Raw genomic sequence first — 24,454 nt, 5'->3', positions numbered from 1 at the left:
TAAAAACGTGAAATAATGTGCAAGAATACGTAATAAGGGACGAAAAACAACAACATCATGTGTTTATGACATCATTTTTATATAGCTAAAATCTAAACTGCATTCGGAAGAGGGTGATCATTTGATTGCCACTTCTACGATCCAATCAATGACCCCATTTAATAACGACAAACACTTCTGGCCAATCAAAATCCGCAGCCCCTGCGTCTGACCAATGAGAACGCAAAGGAGGCGTGTCTGTCAGAAAGCGGTAGTAGTGCTACACCCGTCGGTGTGTCAGACGCGGATCCTCCAGAAGTTTTGCGCCTGACCCTGATCATCTCGCCCAGACCATCAAATCTGCGCCCAAACCCGATCCGCTTACGCCTTTTCTGGGTTATGGAACTGGATAAAATGGACGAAAACGACTGGAAATATCACGGGGAGGGCAACAAGAGCATTGTCGTGTCTCATTTGCGGGTGAGTGTTCAATAGTTACTAGCTTTTAGCTTGGCCATGATTTCAAATAAACTCAATCAAATTAGATTCAGTCAACGAGAAATCCAGTCAAACTACAAGGAAAGGACTTAGACTTGAAGTTTGACAGTTTTCCATCATCATCACGCAGAAATCAACTCTTTCTTTGTCTTAAAAAGGTGTTGTCAGGGCTTTAAAGCTGTTAGCCGCCTAGCAGGCTAAACTAAGATTCATAAAAAGAAGAATACTACGTGTGTCACATGTGTTTTAGCAATGGCACACCCACTTTATGGGATCTAAAGTTTCTTAAAGTCATTATATGTTGTAGGATGTATAATGCCGAGGTCATTTTCAAGGCCAGTTGAATGAATGGTGAGTTGTGAACTTGTAGTTTGTGTGACTGGGTTTATGCATCCAACATGGGTCTAATGGGGATATTAGCGATAAGATAATTGCACTTAATATCCTCCCTATTTCGTATTCAAAGTTTAGATAGGAAATCTTTAACAGTCACCTAATAGTGGGCGAAAGATACTAGGGTATGGTAACTAATAAGATAAGAGGATCTAGACCGGTTTTACACCAGATTGATGCGTTGGGAAATTGATTATGAGATAAAACAATATGGGAGATGATAAACCTTTTGTATTTTAATGTTGTGCTTTGCGAGTAAGCACAAATAGAGATGACAAAACTTCTTGTAATATAAGTTTTTAGCATCATAATGTTGCGTTAGGATTAAAAAACGTTGGCCTGAAGTTGGTTTAATAAGCAAAAAGTTTACCTAAATGGTCAAAACAGAAATTTAAAATAAAATCTATTGTATCATTTGAAAAATAAAAGCTTTTTACTTTTAATTTTATAAAGTTGCACATATTGATGTTTGAGAATGCTAAAGGCAACACCAGCAGTAAAAAAACAGCAGTTTTTTTAGTTTAGAAAGTGATGATAATGATAGTTTTAAAAATAAAACACTTAGAAAGTAATATTCTGGCCACCTTAAAAATATTTGTTCTTAAAAATGGTGTCTTGTAAACCTAAATAAACTTGTAACAAGTTTATGTAAATAATTTTTAAAAAATCATGCGTTAATTTTGGATTTAGTTGACTTTTTTCACTATATTTCAAGGATTGTTTAGTTAAGATCAAGGATATTTTCCTGTAAGGCAGGAACGGCTTAACCTTTGTCAGATTTTTCCAGTTTCATTTTACCCTCGAATGATAAATAAGCTGCCGGAACAAACATTTGGAGTCATAAACTGGCTGGATTTGTATATTACAACACAAGAGTGTGTATCCAATCACAGGAAGCTGCCCGAGACGACATTGACCAATATGTTGATGTAATCGTGCTAAACTGGGTGTGGGGAGAACTGGTGAAGCTTTGATGCATTTTTTTTTTTGACCAGTTCTGCAGTCCTGCAAGGGCTTGTTCATCGTCGTTTAGTGACATTCTTTCATGCACCCACACTGTTTTGCAGATATTCGTCTGGCCTGGATTTAGGTTGTTGGAATAAGAGCTTCTTGTTGAAATCAGTCTGAATGAGGCGTCTTATAAAACAGTTTAATAACATTTCTGTGTGGTTTAAGGGGATTTTTGGTTGAATTTCTTTAAAGGTCATTCAGATTCGTTTTACACTTTAGTTTAGATCAATGCACCACTTTGATGTCTGTATCAAATTAAAATCACACATTTATAACCATAACTAATATATTTTAATACTGTATATTTTAATTTTTGTAAAAAAAATAATAATTAGAAAGTTTTAAAAACATTTCTGAACATATAATTTGTCCCCAAAAATAGGTGAAATAATGTTCCATATTTAATTCAGGCTAACATATATTTATGAAACCACATTTTTTTGGCAGACCTATTAACATACATTTGGGCAAACTTTTTGATCAAACTAAATGTCATTATATTTTAAAAGATTAAAAATATCTTACTTTGGTTAAATTCATTGGTTTGGAAGGTCAGTATTTAAATAAATAATAATTAAAATGACAGTTATTTTGATTCCCCATGATCATTTAAATATATTTTAATAAGTTATCAAATGGTTCCTCTTCTAAATGCTCCTGTTAAGATTTTATCTTGTATATAAACTGTTGTTATAATGACTTTGACACATTATGTTGTTGAATGGCAGTTAAGTGGGGGAGCTGAAAAAGTTTAGTCAGAATTTCTTAAATATAAATTAAATTAAACAGGAGACATGCTAATGTACATGGAAAAAACATTTTATAAAACTGTATTACATATTTATTATTTTCACATTTGTAAACTTTTAGTTTTTTCAACCTTTTTTTTTTTTTTTTTGCTGAATATTTATCAAAAGTAGATCTTAAACAGTTTTATATTTTTAATTTATTTATTAATAATTGCTGTTGCTTTCTTTTTATAGTTCTAAATCTATGTTTTATAGAAAAGGGTTATTTATAAACTACATTTTCATCTGTTTTTCCCATGAATTAGCCATTGAAGCTGATACGCTCTAAACACTTTCTCACACACCTATTTGTTTTCTTCACATTCTGTGTTCAATTGTGCGTCATTCATTCATGAGCTTCATCCTCTTGCGTTTGACGTTTCATTAAGGCAGAAGTAGGTTTTGTAAAACTTGAGCAAGAGCATTTAGAAACTGCATTTGCGTTTAATAGCCCATCGGTTGCATCAGTCCATAAAACGGTCTGCCCCATTGTACGTTTATCACCACTGCAATGATGTCACCTTTACCTTTAGGAACCGTTTTATGTCTCAAAGCTTTCTTGGAAAAATGTAATGTGTATTCAGTTCACAGATCAGTGGATTAAGAGTTTGTTTATTGCCAATACAAAGTACAGTCACAGGCCAACCGCTTCAGGATTCCCTTTTTTGCTCACTGGGATATTTACAGTACAGTGCTTAAAGTTTGTGTGAGTTCTCTTTATAAACGCATTATTTCCCATTACAGCACTGTCGAGTTCTCCGCCTGTTGAAGGTTCCCTCTGAGGACTCGGCACACACACGACAGGTAAAACGATATTTGATACAATTTTCTTGTTGCGATTAATTGCTTAAGCTTTTTTTATCATGATGTTGAGCTGTTATTTTAACAGGTATAATAACAGTGTATTGCTTCATCCAAAATATTTTTGCTCAGAGTAAACGAATTAAATTGCAAAGGTTTGTAAAGTACAATAGTTCACTTTACAATAAAGTCTCAATAGTAAAGTGTGGGCAAAGACTATAGAATACACTAGACGTGTCGCTCTTGTAGTTTTGAATGGGGAAAGTGTAACGTTCAATATGGCAAATGAAGCCTCGCTTACTTGTAGAGGAGCCAATTATCGATCGTTATAGACTGACGTTTCTCCGGGAGGAAAGCGCGAACTAGACTTGTGCTTTTACGATAGTTTGGTGGCCAACAAACTCGCTGGAATCTCATCGAATACTTAATAAATATATTGGTGTCAGGATCTCGTTCTTTTTGAGTGCATATGCACATTAGCTGAAAATATGCTGATTTTGTTTAATTTGTACGTTTAGAAACTAAACATATGATTAATTTGTTGGTTAATTTTATCGGTGGTTCCAAATATGTATTGTAATTGTAAATTTTGGAGAATTTGATGTTTCCCCATTCAGACAGAATGCCTGAGCATGGTCGAGATGACTTGCCTTAAAGGAACTTTGGCGTTAGCTAATGAATTCAAATGAACAGTGAGAAAAAGCCTGATATATTACAGTTAATATGTGTTATTAGGCATTAACTAAATCAACTTTTGGAGTTTAGTTAAATTGACTCATGTCAACTCCTGGAGATTTAATGCGCAGTGTTAGCTTATAGTAAAGCCCTATAAATAGCTACAGAATTCACAATCAAAATTTCAGCATGTTGTAGGCCAGATTAACATGCGAAAATGTTCATGTTTGAACTATTAAGCCAATTAACCAATTAAGTCTCCAAGCATTTGAGCATTTGTATCTGCAAATACAAATAAATTTTCGTTTAAAAAAAAACACTCAAAGTGTTCCGTAAAGTGCTTTAAAATGTGCATTTTTATTCAATGTTTGATGTAATCTCAACCGGAAAACATTAAGAGTGGTTGGGACATAGTGTAGCCCCTCCCCTTTTAAAAAACAGCCAATAGCTATCTGATGATGAGTGATAGAGCTCAAGCGTATCAAATGTGATGCGTCTTGAAGGGGGCGGGGCAGGTCACATACAAGAGAGCATTTGATTGGTCACGATTTGATGAGAAACTGAAGTATGAGGTGACCGTTGATCCATTGTAGTGACAAACTACAAGCTTTACATATTTATATCAGTTTTATATTTTCAAACACGAATTTTGTCACTGTTTTGGTGCACACTAGCTGATAAATATGCTAAAAACTTACAATACTAACTTTTTAAAAAACTTTATTTTAATTTCATGGGACCTTTAAATAATAAATAATTTCTCACTGTGTTTTTAGTGCCCGCTATATTTAATAACAAGCATTTTACTCAGCCTGCTATGTTTATGTTCAGTGGTTTCACTTTAAAGTTAATTAAAAGATCCTAATAATTGCCATAAAAGGGAAATTAGCGAACGTACAAACAGCAGCCTGAGAAAAATGCTAATTTTAGATGGCACTTGAACATCATTCAGAAGCAATTTGAACTCTTCAATATTGAATATATGTTTGAACTGTTACTTCCCAAACTTTAATGGTATTTCCCATGATGGTAAAGTATTCATAAAGTTTTAGTAAGATTAGATTTTGGAGAACAATTTCCACAAATGCTAACATTTACTATTACATTGTTTATGGGTTTTCTTTCACTGTATTTCGATTGTCTCTTTTGGTACAAAGAGCATCTGCAGAGGTACAGATGCAAATCAGCCTCAAATGTTCTGTCTTTATGCATTTGCATCATCATAGAGCGTAACGTCTGCTCATTTTCCTATCTTTTCCCTACCAGACCGCAGAACAAGCTTTTCGACACATCCTCAACATTATGGACTATAGCAAATATGTCATGAAGCCTTTGCTGGGGGAGAAATACGTTCACAGCGGAGTAAGTTACAGTATCTAATGTGAATGTTGCAATTAATGCTTGTTGCTTTAAAGGGATAGTTCACCCAAAAATAAACATTTCCTCATCATTTCTTCACACTCAAGTGGTTGTAAACATTTATGGATTTCTTTCTACTGTTGAACATAAAATAAGATATTTTGAAGAATGTTGGAAAAAAAATACTATTCAAGTCGTTTTCCCCGCCAACAGTTGAAAGTTCTCAAACAAGTTTGGAACAAGTGGATTAAATGATGACTTTTGGATGAACTTTCCCTTCAAAATAAACCATGACTCCTTGAATAATAGCTTGAATGTTTGCAGGAGGTTGTCAGACTACCGCTGGACTTTGTAAGACAGATGTCACTGAAGGTCCAACAAGAACGACCTGGTAAATGACTATATATTTTTAATTCAGTTAGGTGGAAGCAAACACAGTTTTCATGTATGTCTTTTTAAATGCAAATGAGATGATGTTCCCTGCCTCCCTTTGCAAAAGAAGTGGAGTCTTTACAGCTTGTGCCTTTACACTAGTGGTGGGTGATATTTTATTGATTGATATACATTTGGCCAATTAAAAAAAGAAATGGACTTATTGCAATAACGATAATCTATAATTAGTCTGCGAAATGATTTATTATTACAGTAGTACAAGTGTGACATACTTGAACTCTAAATTCACTTCATAACACTAGTCGAGTTTTTAAAATAACTATTTTTTGTGACCAGACTAGTGTTGTCAAAAAAAAATAGATGCTGAAATATTTAAAACGATATAGTCTTGCGTTTTTGGCTAGTATTGATACTGGCTTTGTCCTCTCACACTCTCTGAATAATTAATATTAAGAATTGAACACTTTTTTTAACCAGAAAATTAGAAGAAATTGCACTAATTTAGTTTTTTGTAATTTACTGCCTTTTGTACTTTGCTGACGTTTCTGGTATAAACATTATATGGTTTAGTTATTTTACAAATCTTTTACTTCATTTGCATACTTTAAATCAGTGTTTCTCAACCACGTTCCTGGAGGACCACCAGCACAGCATGTTTTGGATGTCTCCTCTGTCACGTCCATTACAGGTCTTTCAGTCTCTGCTAATGAGCTGATAATCCGAATCAGGTGTGTTTGGTTAAGGAGACATGAAAAATGGGCAATGCTGGTGGTCCTCCAGGTTGAGAAACACTGATTTACACTGCATTTAGTCTGTATATGCTGAAATGCAACACCAGCATTTCCAAACTAAAACAGTTCTCAGCGTTTTTAAAACGCTTCATTTTCACAGGTTGCAGATGCCGGTGTAGTATGGACTGCAGGCCTAACCATGATAAAACGTATGCATTTTAAAACAAAACCGCACTAGTCTAAATAGCATCTCAGTCGCTCCAGCAAATACAGAATAACATTTGTAGCATTTTAAAGGCTTAAGACAGTATTTTTAGGGCACAGAAGGTAGTTGCATGAGTATTAACCTAATATTTGTCAAATATTCAGGATTTTTCATAACTAATTTCCTGCAAAACCAATGCTACATAAACGTAAATAGGAAAAAATGGTAATGTTGTATTTTGATTGCTTAATTGGACGTACTAAAAACTTCAAAAGCAAAGCTTGAGATTTATATTTAATCTCAAGGCTGATTAAATAAGCCTTCCGCTGATGTATGGTTTGTTAGGATAGATCAATATTTGGCTGAGATATAAAAAATCTGGAGTCTGAATATTGAGAAAACTGCCTTAAAATGGTCCAATTTCCATTCTTAGCAATGCACATTAGTAATCAAAAGTTGTGTTTTGATTGAGTTACGGAACAAAATTAACAAAATGTCTTCATGGAGGATGATCTTTACTTGATATTCTACTGATTTTGACATTTATAAACTGGTTTAAATTTCTTTTATGCAAAAAAAAAAGCTTTCGGTCTGTGCCTTCTGACTGGCATGTTTTCCTGAGATTCTTCCACAGACAGTCTAGAGATACGGTCATTTTAGTTGACGTGGATTTGGTGTTACGTAAAGGTGTTGTGGTCATTCCTTTATGCAGAACTGCGCTGTGATAAGGTCATGGACACTTTCAGTGGCTGTGGTTTATGCCTTCCCGACCTCACCCAACTGCCCCTTCATCACCTCAGAGACCACAGACCTCCAATCTGCGTTGAGATAAAGGTGAACTCCACATTCAACATCCTGAAAGGATGGTTTTATAAATAACTGCTGTCATGATTCCAAGAATCATATTTCCAGACAATTATACTTTAGTCAAAAGTGCCAGAAGCCTCGCCTTGAATGTGTTGACTTGAGTGTAACAAGTCTTACACGACTGGTTATTTAACTTGAAGACAGTTGTTGATGAGCTTTAGCTTTTTTATTATATCTTTATGCTGTTCTAGTGTAAATGCTCTGGAAACTTTAAATCTCATAAAATGAGAAGTACTTTTTTAGGCGTTAGTTTATGAACATCTAGTTTATGGGGAAGCGAACCACAGCATCTGAATGACTCACTGAATATATCTGTGTGGAATTTTATCACATGGTTAGTCAAACTGGTATGAATCTGAAGTGAAAGGCTTGTTTGTAACTATCTAGAAAGCTTGTTGACAAAACATCATTGTATAATTTTAAGATGCAGAGATAAAATTCCAGGTTTTTCTTTTTTCTCAGCCAAAATGTGGATTTCTACCCTTTTCGAGACACATGACGAAGGAGTGCAAACGGAAAGTTTGCAGATTCTGCATGCATCAGCATTACAAGGCAAGTACAGAGTAAGAATCGATACAAAAGGCCTCGCTTTTGCCAATGTAAAGCATCGTTTATAGAAGTGAAGTCCGATTTCTAAAGCAAACTTCTGCTTTAACAAAAAGAGGATGGTCCAGTGTAGTGTAAACATCCTGCTGTCTGTTTGTACTGCTCCCTATCACATAATCAGTCCTGTGGGACTTCAGTTACAGCACAGACTGAAATCATAGTGTCCAACTGAATCAGGACTTTGGAGAGTGTATCAGATTTAAAGCGAGAGAATTTGCTGATCATCCACGATGTTGGGAGTAGAACATTAAAGAAGATTTTTTGCTGAAACTGTGGTTCTTTGTGATCCATAAAATGCAAGCTAGCAGCTTAAAAACCCGTTGAAAGTCAAAAAACACATGCTGTCAAAACAAAATGAATACCTGAGGCTTCTTACAATACGTTGAGGTCTTATGAACTAAATGGTCATTCTGTGCACGAACAGTATATTAGTTTGATTTATTACATTATGTGAAAGGAAGCTTGTGTTCCAGACTATTGTGAGAACACGCTCAGAATTGTTTGCAGAGGCTGTGTTAAAGGTAATGATGTTGTAAACCATTTTTAGTTTTTTTTGACCAATAGTTTCAGACCTCTGTTTGTCGACGGGAGCCACAAGTATTCATTTTAACAGGGTGTCCGTGGGGTCTTAAAAAGTATTAAAAGAGGATAAATCAATTTAGAGAAAGTAAAATACCATTGCGATAACACTGTGGTTAGAGTGCAAACATGTAGGTGTCTGTGTACTGTCAAATAAAGGAAAAGATGTCTCTTTTTCCACATTTTTTGTATGTTACAGCCTTATTCCAAAATGGATTAAATTCATTTATTTCCTCAAAATTCTACACACAATACCCCATAATGACAATGTGAAAAAAGAGTTTTTGAAATTGTTGCAAATTTATTAAAATTTAAAAAGCTGAAAAATCACGAGTACATCAGTATTCACAGCATTTGCAGTGAAGTCCTAAATTAAGCTCAGGTACATTTTGTTTCCACTGATCATTCTTGAAATGTTTCAGCAGCTTAATTGGCATTCACCAGTGGTAAATACGTGTGAAAAATACCTGAAAAATCACATGTACATCAGTATTCATAGACTTTGCCGTGAAGCTCTAAATTGAGCTCCGGTACATTGTTTCCACTGATCATTCTTGAAATGTTTCAGCAGCTTAATTGGCATTCACCTGTGGTAAATACAGTTGATTGGACATGATTTGAAAAGGCATGCACCTGTCTATATAAGGTCCCAGGGTTGACGGTGCATGCCAAAGCACAAACCAAGCATGAAGACAAAGGAATTGTCTGTAGACCTCCGAGACAGCTTTATCTCGTGGCACACGGCTGGGGAAGGTTACAGAAAAATTTCTGCCACTCTGAAAGTTCCAATGAGCCCAGTGGCCTCCAGCATCCGTAAGTGGAAGATGTTTGCAACCACCAGGACTCTTCCTAGAGCTGGCCGGCTATCTAAGCTGAGTGATCGGGGGAGAGGGGCCTTAGTCTGGGAGGTGAACAATAACCCGATGGTCATTCTGTCTGAGCTCCAGCTTTCTTCTGTGGAGAGAGGAGAACCTTACAGAAGGACAATCATCTGTGCAGCAATCCACCAATCAGGCCTGTATGGTAAAGTGGCCAGACGGAAGCCACTCCCTGCCTGGAATTTGCCAAAAGGCATCTGGAGGACTCTCAGACCATAAGAAACTAATTCTCTGGTCTGATGAGACTAAAATTGAACTCTTTGGAGTAAATGCCCGGCGTTACATTTGGAGAAAATCGGGCACAGCTCATCACCAGGCTAATACCATCCCTACAGTGAAGCATGGTGGAGGCAGCATCATGCTGTGGGGATGTTTTTCAGCAGCAGGAACTGGAAGACTAGTCAGGATAGAGGGAAAGATGAATGCAGCAATGTACAGAGACAACCTGAATAAAAACCTGCTTCAGAGTGCTCTTGACCTCAGACTGGGGTGACGGTTCATCTTCAAGCAAGACAATGACCCAAAACACACTGCCAAAATATCAATGGAGTGGCTTCACAACAACTCGGTGAATGTTCTTGAGTGGCCCAGCCAGAGCCCAGATCTAAATCCTATGAAACATCTCTGGTGAGATCTGAAAATGGCTCTACACCATCGCTTCCCATGCAACCTGATAAAGCTTGAGAGGTACTGCTTCGAGCAAAAATTCCCAAAGACAGGTGTGCCTAGTTTGTGGCATCATATTCAAAAAGACTTGAGGCTGTAATTGCTGCCAAAGGTGCATCAACAAAGTATTGAGCAAAGGTTGTGAATACTGATGTACATGTGATTTTTCAGGGTTTTTTTTTAATAAACTTTTTTCACATTGTCATTATGGGGTATTGTGTGTAGAATTTTGAGGAAATAGATGAATTTAATCCATTTTGGAATAAGGCTGTAACATGTATAAAAAAGTGGAAAAGGGGAAGCGCTATGAATACTTTCCGGATGCACTGTATCTGTATTTGTCCAAAGAGATTTGACCTTTTAAAAAAAAAAAAGAGTTTAATTATTGCACAGACAAATAGTGGGATCTTTTTGCCATTCTGCTGGATTGGTTGTCATCTCTTCACTCACTAACTGCTGCATTATAGCGCTAGTCTCTTTAGAGTCATTGATATGCTTTATTTTAGCTTCTATTTTGTTCTTTGTTTGGGCCAAAATAAAGAGTGATGTATGTGTCCCAACTTAACAAAAACAGAAAGAATGATTGCGAATTTGCCCTTTTTATTCGCCAAACTCGGAGCACAACCAAGACTGTTTAGTTGTGCTGTCTTACAATGAATATATAGTAAGTGTCAGTTCAAGTGTTGCTGGCGTAACCATTTAAAACTGGCGATGAGATCTTGAAATGTATGGAAAGAATCTTAAAAAGGTATGAACAGGTTTGTTAAATGTTGATTGTCATTTTATGCATCAACAAGGTCCTTAGTTTCAACAAAAAATCTTTAACATGCCACTGAAGGAAAAAACCCACCTACTACATTTTTGACTGAACCGTCTTTTTAAGCGGCTGTGTATACTTTACAGTTTACAGATCCCTAACACGCCATTTTATCTTTCACAGTTAGCCAATGGGAAGTGGAAGCGACTGAGTCGATATTGCCCTCTAGATCTCTTCTCAGGGTGAGTCACTGATTCTGTCACTCAATGCAGAGACTCCGAGCTGAATTTATATCTTTCGATGATGGCGTGACATTTAGCCTGCATTCTTATCAAGCTTAACTAACTGCAGAGATATTCAAGCAATTGGTTGCGTCACTGGCCTTTTGTTGAAGCAAATAATTTTTTACTTGGAAAAACCGGAGTCAGCATTTTTCAGTTGTGACTCATATCTTTACCGTGAGACCAACCTTAACCATCTATAAGTTCAGATGTGATGAAAGACTCACGAAATGTTCAATTCTGTTGTGAAAAAACTGACATGTCTTATGAATGTTTTTTTTACAAGTAAATAAAATGTACAAACCTGTATATCAATAGCTATGCTTCCTTTAAAAGAAGCCAATTAGATTCATGTGGAAAACTGGAATATCACGCAAAATAATCTGGAATATCAAATAAACTGGAATATTCACGCATTTGTGAATAAATCACAGTTTATTTTCAATGAGTCAAAGAGGACAACATCCTCACTTCCCATTGATCTGTCACCAAAAAATAAAACAACTGTTTGATGCCATAGGAGAAGCCACTGTTGGCCTTTTTTGTTATAATCAAATGTGCGGTGGCTTTTGGAGGCGTAAGACACTCTAGGAGTGATACCTAGAGAGGTGTGATTTGGAGAACTGGCCTTCCCTGATCTGTATCCGAGTGGTGTTCTGTTGTTGGACTTCTGTGCTAGTTGGTTTGTCCATAACGAACACCATTTTCAAGCATAAGAGTGTCCAACCCTCCTCAGCCTTCCTGGAAAAGACTATGCCAGGGTACTGGAGAGGAGTATGGGATCAGAGGCACTCTGTTAAGGGCTGTTCGTTCGCAGTATGAACAGAGCAGGAGTTTGGTTTGTATTGCCAGCAATAAGTCAGAATTGTTCCTGGTAAATGTTGGACTTTAGTAGGGTTGCCCTTTGTCACTGTTCCTGTTTATAATTTTTATGGACAGAATTTCTAGGCACATACTAGTGCCAGAGGGGGTCTGGTTTGGGGACCACAGGATTTTAACTCTGCTATTTGCAGATGATGTTCGGTTTGCTTTATCAGACATTGATGTTCAGCATGCACTGGGACGGTTTGCTGCTGAGTGTGTTGCGGCAGGGATGGGAATCGCCACCTTCAAGCCTGAGGCCATGGTGCTCCATGGTCCTCCATATTGGAGGAAAGTCCTTAGCCCAGATGGAAGAGTTTAAGTATCTTAGGGTTTGATTCATGAGTGAGGGATGGATGGAATGTGAGTTTGACAGGCAGATCGGTGCAGCGGCAGCAGTAATGAGACCGATGTACCGGTCCATTGTGGTAAAAAGGATCTGAACCAAAAGCAAAGCTCTTGATTTAACGGTCAATCTACGTTCCTACTCTCACCTACTGAAAGGACAAGATCTCAGATACAAGCGACTAAAATGGGTTTCCATCACAGAGTGGCAGGGGATACCCTTATAGATAGGGTGAGGAACTCTGTCACCCGGGAGTAATACTGAGTCGCTGCTCCTACACATCGAGAGAAGCCAGCTAAGATAGCTTAGTCATCTGATTCGTATGCCTCCTGGACATTTACCTTGGGAGGTGTTTCAGGCTTGTCTCATTGGCAGGAGATCCCAGGAAAGACTCTGGACATGTTGGAGAGACTATGTTTCTCTGCTTGCCTGGGAACGCCTCAGAATCCCCTGGAGGAGCTGGAGAAATTGTACAGAGAAAGGGAGGTCTGGGGTTACCTCCTGAGACTGCTGCCGCTGGGACCTGGCCCTGGATAAGCGGAAGGAAATGAATGGATGGCATTTTTGTGATGGGTAAAAAAATGTGATTAAAACGTGGCTAATGTTCAATTATTCTTATATTCCAGGAGCAAACAGCGAATGTATGTTGCATTAAAGAATCTGTTAGAGGAACCACAAAACAACTTAAAAATCTTTAAGGTAAAAATAAACTTCTGTGTTTAATTCAGTCTTGAGCCAACTTGTTTTTGTTACTTAAAATAGTTTAAAAGTATTTGATTCCGTGGAAAATGATAATCATTAATCATTTTTTTCTCCAATCATCTTTTTTTCCAGGGTGGAGAGTTGATATTTAGCTGTAAAGACGATGCCAAACAGCAACCTGACTTAAACGATCTCATTCAACACCTTCGGCCTTATTTCCCCCACACTAACGGCCTTTATAATGGCCACCAGCCTGGTAAAGTCATCCTCAACGAGTTCATTCAGGTGATCTGCTCTGCTCTGCTCAGCGGCGGAGACTCAAACCGCTCCGGAGAGTCCAGGAAGATGCACCTTTCAGAAAGCAAACCCCACTGTGAAGCCAGTCCCTTCCCAAGAGACCTGATCCGTAACGGTGAGGCCATTTTACACTTGTGTAACTTTAGGTTCCTGTTGTGCTGGATAAGACTCTGCTTCCCTTAGCTCCCCAAATTGTTTTCCTAGAAGCTTCAAAACATTCAAAAATGCATATGAAATTGGCAAGGTCACATGATTTCTGTAAACATGACTTTGCTACGTCATTGCTGTTTGAAATCAGTGAATTGCCACTGGAGGGCGATCAGTGTAATACCATAAAAAGCCACATGAATCATGCGGGTTCACTCGGATTACACCCCAGTGGCAAATTATTGAACAGGTTTTAATGTTTTTTTTACCTGTTTTCAGATCAGTTGTACAAGTTTGCACACTTTTTAGTGGGACATTTGTAAAAATAAAAAAATAATAAAATAAATTAATTTACTTGCTAGTCTTTTGTTGGCCTGTTTAGCAGAGCCCATTATAGTTTATGAGCCTTGACAATTTCTGAAAGAAATAAAAGATCAAATATTCTGCAGGCCCTTAATATTTAATGATATTACATGATTAGCGGTTAGCATTTATAGATTATACTTTTAATTTAAGGTTCACAATACGTTTGAAAAAGCCGATTTAGAATTTTGGTTGCATTTACATGGTTTTGACCAGCAGGTGTCCCTAGCATGTGGTGTTTTGAACGCTTTGAAGCAGTGAATCATTTTGCAAAGCAATTGGTTCAATAGTTTTGTTTCCACCATCACTAGTTCCTAGAACTAAAATCATTCCCATTTCCTGGTGTCCAAACATGCCAAAAAGCAAATGCTTCCAACGATAGTTCTAGGAACAGTAAAAATGTTTCTCTCATGAGAAAGGACATTTTGTTAATGCCAGCCAATATGTTGATTTCTTGATTTTAATCTGTTGTCATTTTGATGAACCATTATCAATTATTAAGTCCTAACAATCAATCTTTCAGTCTACATGTATATGTGTAGCATCTCTATATTTACAGCATGCTTCCTATCCAGTAAATTACAATAAGCCTATTTTTCTTAGTTTCCTTTGAAATGAATTCACCTCAGTTTTCTAATGCTCACTTTTGTTGCGAGATTGAAAAATAAAAGCCATTTTATGTATTTCGTATTCACCTCTGTTAAGGTGACATCCTTTTTCTTGCTATTTATAGCACTAGATCAGGAATGGGCAAACTCGATCCTGGAGGGCCGGTGTCCCTGCATAGTTTTGCTCCAACCCTAATCAAACACACCTGCTTGTAGCTTTCTAGTGATCTTAAAGACACTAATTAGGGTGTTCAGGTGTGTTTGATTAGTGTTGGAGCAAAACTCTGCAGGGACACCGGCCCTCGAGGATCAAGTTTGCCCATGCCTGCACTAGATCAATGTGAATTACATTAGGTCTTGAAAAATACAATAAAACCTAATAAAAAATATATATATTTAATATAATCGCTGAATCAGTAGATCATATACAGGTGTCAACAAGACACCTTTTAGCAGAAAAACTAGCTTCCAAACCAGCTGGGTAGGGTTGCACCAGCTGTTCGGAAGTTTTTTCTTAAACTGGAACGCAGTCCACACTAGGGGCTTAGTAACTACTAGCTAGTTTGTAAATATTAGTTTGTAATACTAGCTGCAGTAAATATTTAGTTGGAACGTAGCGTTACGTTTAAACTAAGTTCAGTGGGGCAACACAAAAATATTTTCCCCCACTAAAATAGTGTCCCCTTAAGTCACAATTATTCTATGTATTAACTTGCGCACTGCTGGTGCATCCGGCCCTAGCTGATCACTGTGAATAACTTAGCGTAGCTGTTTTTTTGTCTGTTCTAAATCAAATGGTAGCCTTGATTTATTTGAATGGGAAGATACATAAAAAGCGACATTAATCTTTTTCAGCATGGAAAATTGATATTTAACGGTACATTACATGCAAGTAGACTGATAATTGCCAATAAAGTTGATCACATTCTTATAAAACTGCCTTGTAAGCAATTTAGATGCTTGAAAACCAATTAGTTGTTCATTTTACACTAAAATATTGTGGTAGATTAATCAACAAACATATTAATCGCTATCGTGTTGAATTAAATCAACATTGGATTTGAACCCAACTGCAAGCTTAAGTGAATTAAAATCGAGATGTGCAATTTGCGTCAGTGGCCAGCCCTAATTGGTTTAAAATTAACTTCATTGTTGGGTCACAATATATGCGTAGGCGTGAAACTGCTCAACATACACACACCGCAAATAAAAAAGTTGTGTAAAAAAGGTGTGCACCAGGCAGCACTGATAAGACACAGTAGTCGTAAAATCTGTTATGTAAGATCAAGCTCATTTTCATGTGTTCGCAGGTCACCACGGTCTCCCTAAGGACAGTGTACTCGCAAAAATCCTCCAAGTTCAGATGCTGGATAACCTGGACATTGAAGGAATTTACCCTCTGTACAAGCGCGTGGAGCAGTATCTAGAGGAGTTCCCGAAAGAAAGGTGAACTTGCTATCTGGGATATTGACTGCTACGTTACTGATCTATCAGAGGAAGGTTTTGCTCTTGCTGAGCAAACTTTCTATTGGCCAGATTGTTCAGTGTTGGGATTCACTGTACTTGAATTATTATTATTTTTTTACAAATGTACAGCAGAATCACATTTCATTCTTGGTTATTGTACACTTTATTTTAAAGAATCTTACGGTGATCACTAGATGGCGCAAAAGATTCATTGTGTGTGAATTTGAATGCAGGCATTGCAGCCGCATGGTGGTTTTGTGCGATGTGGTCATAGGAGATTTGCATGCAAAGCTTTCATTTTTACAAAATAAACATGCTTAAACACACTTCAGCATGTAATCAAGGCTTGTTTGTATCTCCAGAAGCCGACTGCAGATGGATGGGCCTTACGGTGAGAGTTTCATGGACACAGTGAAAAACTGTCTAAACGAGGACGACGGCTCTGTGGAATATGCAATTGGGAAGGTGAGACGGTGAACATGTGTGATGCAGTTGAGTTTAGGTTTAAATTCCGCAATACAAAACGCCAAACTTGAATGTCACATTTCAAAAAAAAAAAAGTATCGCAAGAAAAAAAATGCCCCAAAAAACAAAAAAACTTGTAATGTCATTTTGAAAACTGTAAAATTTTCATCATGCATTAACGTTTAAAATCGTATTTAATTTATGTATTTATTTGCTTGTTGTTTTTAATTATATATTTATTAGTGAAATGTTCTTGCCAAGAAAATAGCCTTTGTTACTGACATGGCATTAAATAAAAAAAAATCATCATCATCATCTGTATTGTTATTTTGATATATTAGTTAAATAGAAATGGTGTAATACTAATATTTTCAAATAAACTAGTATTTTTCGTAATTGTCATTTTTGGTACTGGGTCAAATACAGGGTTATTTATAAACATTACTTTTGCTTTGCATTATGATTTTTGATTGACAAATGATGAATATTGATCCTAAATTCTCATTAGTTAAAGTGCGTATATAGAAATAATACAATATTATCATTTTATACTATACTAAAATATACTCTGGGACAAAATGGGGGCTTTCAGACTGGAGAAATGTTATTATAGTTCCTGGATACACATACTGGTACACGTACTCACTTTTTGGTTCGTTTGCACCAAAGGAACTGGGAATTATTTTAGTTAGAGAAACTTCTTTTCAGGAACTAAATTGGCTCCTACTTTAGAGTGTAACAAAACAGGAATTATAGGCTTGGTGGCTAGTTCCTATAACTACCTAAAAAGTCCTTTTAATTAATGTATCTTAGGCTACGTTTATATAACAGCAATGTAGCAGAAAACAAATGTAGTTTCCTTGCGTTTACATTCACATTTCACATTGATAATGATCTTGTGGTATCATTTGAAGGCGTTAGTCGCAGAGCACAGACGCTCTTGACAGTTCTGGAGGTCATTAATAATATAATAACATTAATACTGAAATAGTTAAGGCGGTTCAGAATGACCAAAACAACATTTGAGAAGTTTTACAATGTGCTCAGCCTGCTGGTTTGTCCATTCATACACATTTTTATCATCACATGATCTCTTATAATAAAATCGCAACCTTTTTAATGCACATAATGGAATTTGTTCGGTAACAGTGTTTCCATCGTAGTTTAGGCATCATATGGAAACATAGCTTGTGTCTCAGGCTACATTTATATGACAGAAATGTAGCAGCAGACTGAAATGTTTTTTCCTTAAGTTTCATATTCACACGACAAAATTTTCAAAACAATCCACGTTTACACATCTATGAAACTATCAACAAATGCCACCTTGTTAGTAACCGGTACGTGTAAGGAAGTAACATTATGCTGATGTGCATGTAGAATTTGCGTTTTGATGCATCATTGCATCTCTGCTGTTGGCTGTAATGTGAAGTAAATCCACACTTGGCTGATGACGTGTTAGCAAACACAACCACATACTTCGCCATTGTAGTGCGTTTGTTTGTACTTGCCTTTAATCTACACCTCCCTATACACATACTATGCATTCGCATGACGCCATTAGCTATGTTTCCATCCAAAAATGCTAATTAAATTTATGCACATAACTGGAATATAGCATAAAAACATTCAAATAAAACAGCGTTTCCATCCAATGAGTCAGAGAGAACAAAATCGTCACTTCCTGATCACCTGCTGCCAAATACCAACAGTAAAAACAGAATTTGAGGCGGTAGTTTATGCACATCTTTTCTTATCGAACTAAAAGTTTATCCTACTCCGTTATGCGCATACATGTTATGCGCATTTTCAAAAATTGGTGTTGGTTTGATCGCACCAGATCAATAAAGATTCGTTGAATTCATTGGTAGAAATTTAAAGTAATTCTTTTTTCGTGGTTATTCTTAAAATCGAAGTCGATCACTACCAGCAATTTTAAGAATCCAAAAAAACTTGCATATAAAATACAGTTGCTCATGACACATTGTGGTTTAATGAACAATTTCCATCATGCATTTTCATCCAATGAGTAAAAGACAACAAAATCGTCACTTCCTGATTAACTGGCGCCAAATATCTACAGCAAAAACGGAATTTGCAGCTGTAGTTTATGCACATCTTTTCCTATTACTTGGTTAAGCGCATGCATTTTCGAAATTTATGCGCATCTTCGCGTTTACATCAACCGATTTTATTTTATATATTTTTAGCCCGTCAAATGTGCATAAAATAGGTTGATGGAGACATGGCTACTGTAAAAAAACTCTTTTTGAGATGTTTACATGACAACGGCGACGTTTAAAATAAAAATAAAAGTTCAAAATGCGTTTTTCAGCCCCCAAAAAAGCCGTTATGTGAGCGAACAAGCGAAATGCAGATACATATTTCTGTTTTTTGGCTGAAAACAGCTCCTCAGTGAGATTCCCTCTCAGATACACATTATAGATTATTCTCATTACATCTTGTGTATCTCTCCAGGTTCATCAGTACAGAGTTGCAATGACGGCCAAAGACTGCTCGGTCATGATCACGTTTGCGCCTTGCGAAGAAGACGAAGAGTAAGTTAGCTCGTACTCTTTAATATCAGCTCCTGGCTGATCTGCCTTGACATTTACAGTCAGATTAATGTGATTTCTTTACATTCACAGACACAAGCTGAATCTGGAGAAGCCTCGTTTTACATATTCTGTCTCCATCCTGGACCTGGACACCAAACCCTATGAAGGCATCCCGCACCAGTTCAAGCTGGACACCAAAATCGTCAACTACTACCTGCGGAGCACACAAGCCCCGCCCCCCTCCAGCCTATATAAGGAAAGGCAGGAGTGCACGCTGCTCTTCCATGCTGTATGAGATGCCTTCACAAGTGCTGCTTGGAGATGAATAGAAGTTGAAATAATAGTGATATAGTTGTTTTTATTTTCGTTTGTTTGTTTGTTTGTTTGTTTGTTTGTTGCCCCTCCCAACATGTTCTGCAACATGAAGTGAGCAGCGATGGGGGTTGTTGCCAGGACGACCTAATGTTTTTCTTTCTCGAGGATGATGTTCTCATTGGGGCTGGTCTCCTTAAAGCACAGAATACCTGATCGAGTCAGTCATTGGCTGTAAAAAAGGGAGGACGAGGAGGTTGTGTGTGTGTGAATGTGTGTGTTTGTGCAGTGCTGTTGGGTGTTTTACTCACGCAGCAGCGCTACTGTGGTTTCCAAGTGCCAAAAGTGGCTTACAGCGATCTTTCCCTAATGAACGTTTTACCGTGCATCAGCTTGGCCGAGTCTGCAGTTACCGTACAAGCAGTTTGGAGTTCAAAAACAGAACAGTACTTGAGTTTTTACGTGTGACTACTGCTTTGTAACGTCCCTAAAGAGCTCCTTAAACCACTGACCCACTGCGAGCTACAGTATCGGGAGTTATACTGACAAGCACAGACCTGTTGCATGCTAGTGAATGCGGCTGCGCTAATACTGTCACTACCCGGAAGATTAGCTTTTTTAACTTATAAGATTCAAGAGTCTAATCACATAACGCTCTAATGAAAAGTATTTTTGTAACATGCTGGCGTAACCGTTTACCGCCATCTACAAATTGAAGTGTCTTACTAAACAACAGACCGTAATGAATAAGATCGACTTGCCTTGTCACCGCAAACTTATTTTGAATGAATTGTTATACAGCTCAACCCTGTATTTTTTTGTCCAAATGAATTTAAGGGGTTGTTTACACACAAATGAAAAATTGGTGTTGGTTTAATCGCACTTGGATCGATGAAGATTCTTTGGTATAACTTTAATATACATTTTTTTTGTGGTTATTCTTAAAATGCAAGTCAATTACTACCAGCAAATTTGAGAGTCCTAAAAAACATACAGGCAAAATAAAATAAGTACGGTTGCTCATGACACATTGTGGTTTAATGAACAAGAACGAATAATCTGCTAACCATTCTGAGCATGTTTATGACAGTCTGTAGTTCTTTCTGTCGCATAATACTGTAAATATTGTTCTGTTTCTTTTGCAGACCAACTGTTTTGCTTTATAAGACCTTGTTTTTTATATGAGTTTGTTTTTTTCGACTCTAAAAGTGCCAGTAGCGATTGACTTGCATTTAATGAATTAGCCAAGCCCACATTTCCAGCTACAAAAAATACACTTTAGTGTTCTACCGGAAAAAAATAAACTCATCGCATAATGGATGACGTGAGGGTGAATAAATTACCAGCAAATTTTCATTTTTAGGTGGACTTGATGCTGGTATGATACTGAAATTCGATACCAATTGGTACTGAAATTTTAAAAAAACGTTAATTTCCCGCTAACATTTGAGCGCATTCTTAAACGGCGCTAATTTGACATTGTGTTCGTGTGCTCAACAGAAATGACCTTGATTGGCTTGGATTTCGATACCAATCACTAGCTTTTTAAAAACACTTGTGATTGGCCTTGAAGGTCATCAGTTCAGCATACTCAATGCTGTTTACTGAGTGTAACTACAGATACAAAGACACTGGAGCATTTTAAAGCCATGAAGATCAGCCGATTCATCAGCGGAGCTTATAAAAAGACCAGCTGAACTTCGTGGCTTTAAAACAATCCAGTGTCTCTGTAGTCAGACTCCGTAAACAGTGGTGAGTTTGATGAACTGATGACCTTCACGGCCAATCACAGTCATTTCTGTTGAGCATGTGAACATAATAAAAAATCAAACGCGGGTTAGCAGGAAATGGACGTTTTTAAAATTTCAGTACCGATTGGTACCGAATTGCAGTATCGTGACAATACTACTATCTTTTTTTTGCTTTCAAAATTGTAGTATGACTTCAGAAAAATTTGAATAATAGTGCACAAGCTGTATCGACTACATTCATGGTGCTTTATATACAGCCTTTCGTCACATTCAACCTGTTGTTGTATGCCAAAAGTTGTGTAAAGGTTGTTCGGAAATGTTAAAAAAAACATCAGTGCACTGGCATCAAGGTGTGTAAATAAGAACTGAGTCATCATTTATGTCTGAACGACTACTTTAAAGTCCATTTCCAACATCTATTTTCCTCCTGTAAAATGATAAATTAGCTGTGTCTGTTTATCTTTGTGTTCGACGCTAATATGTTTGCGTGTCAACAGTCTTAAAAGCGCAGACTATAAAACAACCAGCCCAATCCATCCCCTGCAGCTATAATGTCTGCGTTTTAATGCTCGTAATTGTTTGCAGAGCCAGACATATTTCATAAGTCGACCAAAGATGGACAGCATGCCAATGATTGTTAGCACAATACAGAAGCAAGATGACTCAGCAGTTTTTTTTTCCTCCAAATGGAGAAGCAGTACATTGTTAGCCCCCAGAAATGCCAGTGCAGACGGACCTAATAATCCAACCACAGTGCAACGGTTCACGCTAATTTTACGGTGTGGCTTTAACACTACGGATGGCACCTCGTGGTCGCCTTTCTCTGTCATGGGGAATATTACTGTTACAAAATACTGTAGTGTGAGGGATCCTCGTGCTCCTGTTTACCTCTTACAGCGTGACGCAAACTATGTGGGCTTATTTAACTCAAAGTCGTCAGTGCCGTTTTTCAGCGGGAGTATATAGTATTTGGGTTTTACATGGATTGACTTTTGCCAAACTGTGTCGTTCACACTCCCCTTTTTGTCTTAATGTGAACTGGTGTCAAGAGAAGTATTAAAAAAGCCTTACTTAATCATGAGCGAACGCACTTTTATCGTCAAACCGATTGCGTACTGTCATGTCGCTCCATTTTGATGTGTTATGATGATGTATCCGATTAAGTGCAGTTTCTCCACACCAGACATTGCTGTATTTGCCTTTTGTTTTAACGACATCTTTCCCCATTCGAACCAAGATACTACGAGTCTGAGGTGGTGGCGTTGTCTTATCGTAATGAAATACAGATCTATAATCACTATGTAGATAGGAATGGACGTTGATTTTTGAAAAAGAACGAAAGTTCGCAGTTTCTGTGATGGAAATCTAACATTAAAATTTTAACTATTTCAAAAAAGAAAATACAAAGTGGATTTTGCTGTCTGACATTTTGTATTTAAAATTATTTATTTTTCTAGCTCTTGTCTAATGATGTATATTTCCATACAGTGTGGGCATATGGTGCGTGAAAATGATTAACGCGTACTGGTGGCATCAAGATGTAGTTCCTAACGGGTGATTGTACAGGTGTTTATATCAAATAAAATGATTAGATATGAAGTTCCCTGACTTGTGATTTATGACTCGTCACGAACACACAGTCCTTATCAAGCCTTCGATTGATGCCTCCACCCCGAGAAGCTGCAGGAGGCTCTGAAAATAATCAGAGCTGTTTTCCATCACTTTTTTGGTGTCCAACTCCAGAGCTAGAAAAAAATAAAAGGAAATTTTACATAATTTAACCAATGTTTTAAGTCAGAATTAGGAGCTGCTAAATACCTACATATCTAATATACTTCATATATTGGATTTGTTTTATTAGTCAATTGTACCAACTGTAAAACTACACTCACGGGCCACTTTATTAGGTATACCTTACTAGTACCGGGTTGGACCTCTTTTTGCCTTCAGAACTGCCTTAATCCTTCATGGCATAGATTCAACAAGGTACTGGAAATATTCCTCAGAGATTTTGGTCCATATTGACATGATCGTATCACACAGTTGCTGCAGATTTGTCAGCAAAGTGTGCCAAGAAAATATCTAATAGGCCCAAAACTGTGCCAAGAAAATATCCCCCACAACATTACACCACCACCACCAGCCAGAACTATTGATAGGCAGGTTGGATCCATGCTTTCCTGTTGTTGATGCCTAATTCTGACCATACCATCTGAATGTTGCAGCAGAAATCGAGACTCATCAGACCAGGCAACGTTTTTCCAATCTTCTATTGTCCAATTTTGGTGAGCCTGTTCAAATTGTAGCCTCAGTTTTCTGTTCTTAGCTGATAGGAGTGGCACCCGTCTTCTGCTGCTGTAGCCCATCCGCCTCAAGGTTGGACGTGTTGTGCGTTCAGAGATACTCTTCTGCATACCTCAGTTGTAACGAGTGGTTATTTGAGTTACTGTTGCCTTTCTATCATCTGGAACCAGTCTGGCCATTCTCCTCTGACCTCTGGCATCAACAAGGCATTTGTGCCCACAGAACTGCCGCTGACTTTGTATTTTCTCTTTTTTTGACCATTCTCTGTAAACCCTAGAAATGGTTGTGTGTGAAAATCCCAGTAGATCAGCAGTTTCTGAAATTCTCAAGACTGGTCCGTCTGGCACCAACAACTATGTGACGTTCAAAGTCACTTATATCACCTTTCTTCCTCTTTCTGATGCTCTGTTTGAACTGCAGCAGATTGTCTTGACCATGTCTACATGCTTAAATGCATTGAGTTGCTGCCATGTGATTGGCTGATTAGAAATTTATGTTAACGAGCAGCTGGACAGTTGTACCTAATAAGTGGCTGGTGAGTGTATATTTGGCTTTGTCCAAGACTATTTTCATGTTTCAATATTTCCAACAGCAAAACTGCCATGGCCCATTACAATCTACCAACGCATGCTAAAATAACTGGTGGCTTCTTGTTAATTTTTGATCGTTGTAAAACTTGGTGTTTGCTAAAATGACACAACCGACCAAATCTAATATTGTATAATAACAACATTGTATATTTGGCCATTGCCTTAATTCCTGGAAGGCCACAGCTTTGCGTAGTTTAGCTCCAACTACCTCCAACT

At 37.4% G+C, this 24,454-nt stretch overlaps 2 protein-coding genes across 2 annotated transcripts in view; one reads left to right on the top strand and one right to left on the bottom strand.

Annotated features, from left to right (window-relative positions):
• Positions 1–262: 262 nt before the first annotated feature.
• On the top strand, positions 263–22,943 carry ippk (inositol 1,3,4,5,6-pentakisphosphate 2-kinase). Its single transcript, XM_056447252.1, has 13 exons — positions 263–459; positions 3,414–3,473; positions 5,412–5,507; positions 5,829–5,895; positions 7,546–7,667; positions 8,163–8,252; positions 11,370–11,428; positions 13,301–13,373; positions 13,509–13,788; positions 16,102–16,237; positions 16,621–16,723; positions 19,202–19,281; positions 19,372–22,943. Exons 1-13 carry the CDS (start codon positions 379–381, stop codon positions 19,574–19,576), a joined length of 1,452 nt encoding a protein of 483 aa, XP_056303227.1. The 5' UTR covers positions 263–378; the 3' UTR covers positions 19,577–22,943.
• The window catches only part of cenpp (centromere protein P), a 73,473-nt gene continuing 68,667 nt past the window's right edge, over positions 19,649–24,454 (bottom strand). The window contains exon 9 of the mRNA XM_056447256.1: positions 19,649–23,089. Within this exon, the coding sequence (XP_056303231.1) occupies positions 22,971–23,089 (119 nt within the window). The 3' untranslated portion in view covers positions 19,649–22,970. The remainder of the gene's footprint in view (positions 23,090–24,454) is intronic.

Source organism: Danio aesculapii, chromosome 22, assembly GCF_903798145.1.
Source record: "Danio aesculapii chromosome 22, fDanAes4.1, whole genome shotgun sequence".
In the NCBI taxonomy this organism is placed as follows: Eukaryota; Metazoa; Chordata; class Actinopteri; order Cypriniformes; family Danionidae; genus Danio; species Danio aesculapii.
This window is presented reverse-complemented; position numbering and strand designations above follow the sequence as displayed.

Bases quoted from the DNA above. Each gene is read 5' to 3' on its own strand.
- ippk (XM_056447252.1), top strand. From the start codon at position 379: ATGGAACTGGATAAAATGGACGAAAACGACTGGAAATATCACGGGGAG. The intron at 3,474-5,411 runs GTAAAACGATAT...TTTCCCTACCAG, and splicing joins ACTCGGCACACACACGACAG to ACCGCAGAACAAGCTTTTCG. The intron at 8,253-11,369 runs GCAAGTACAGAG...TATCTTTCACAG, and splicing joins GCATGCATCAGCATTACAAG to TTAGCCAATGGGAAGTGGAA.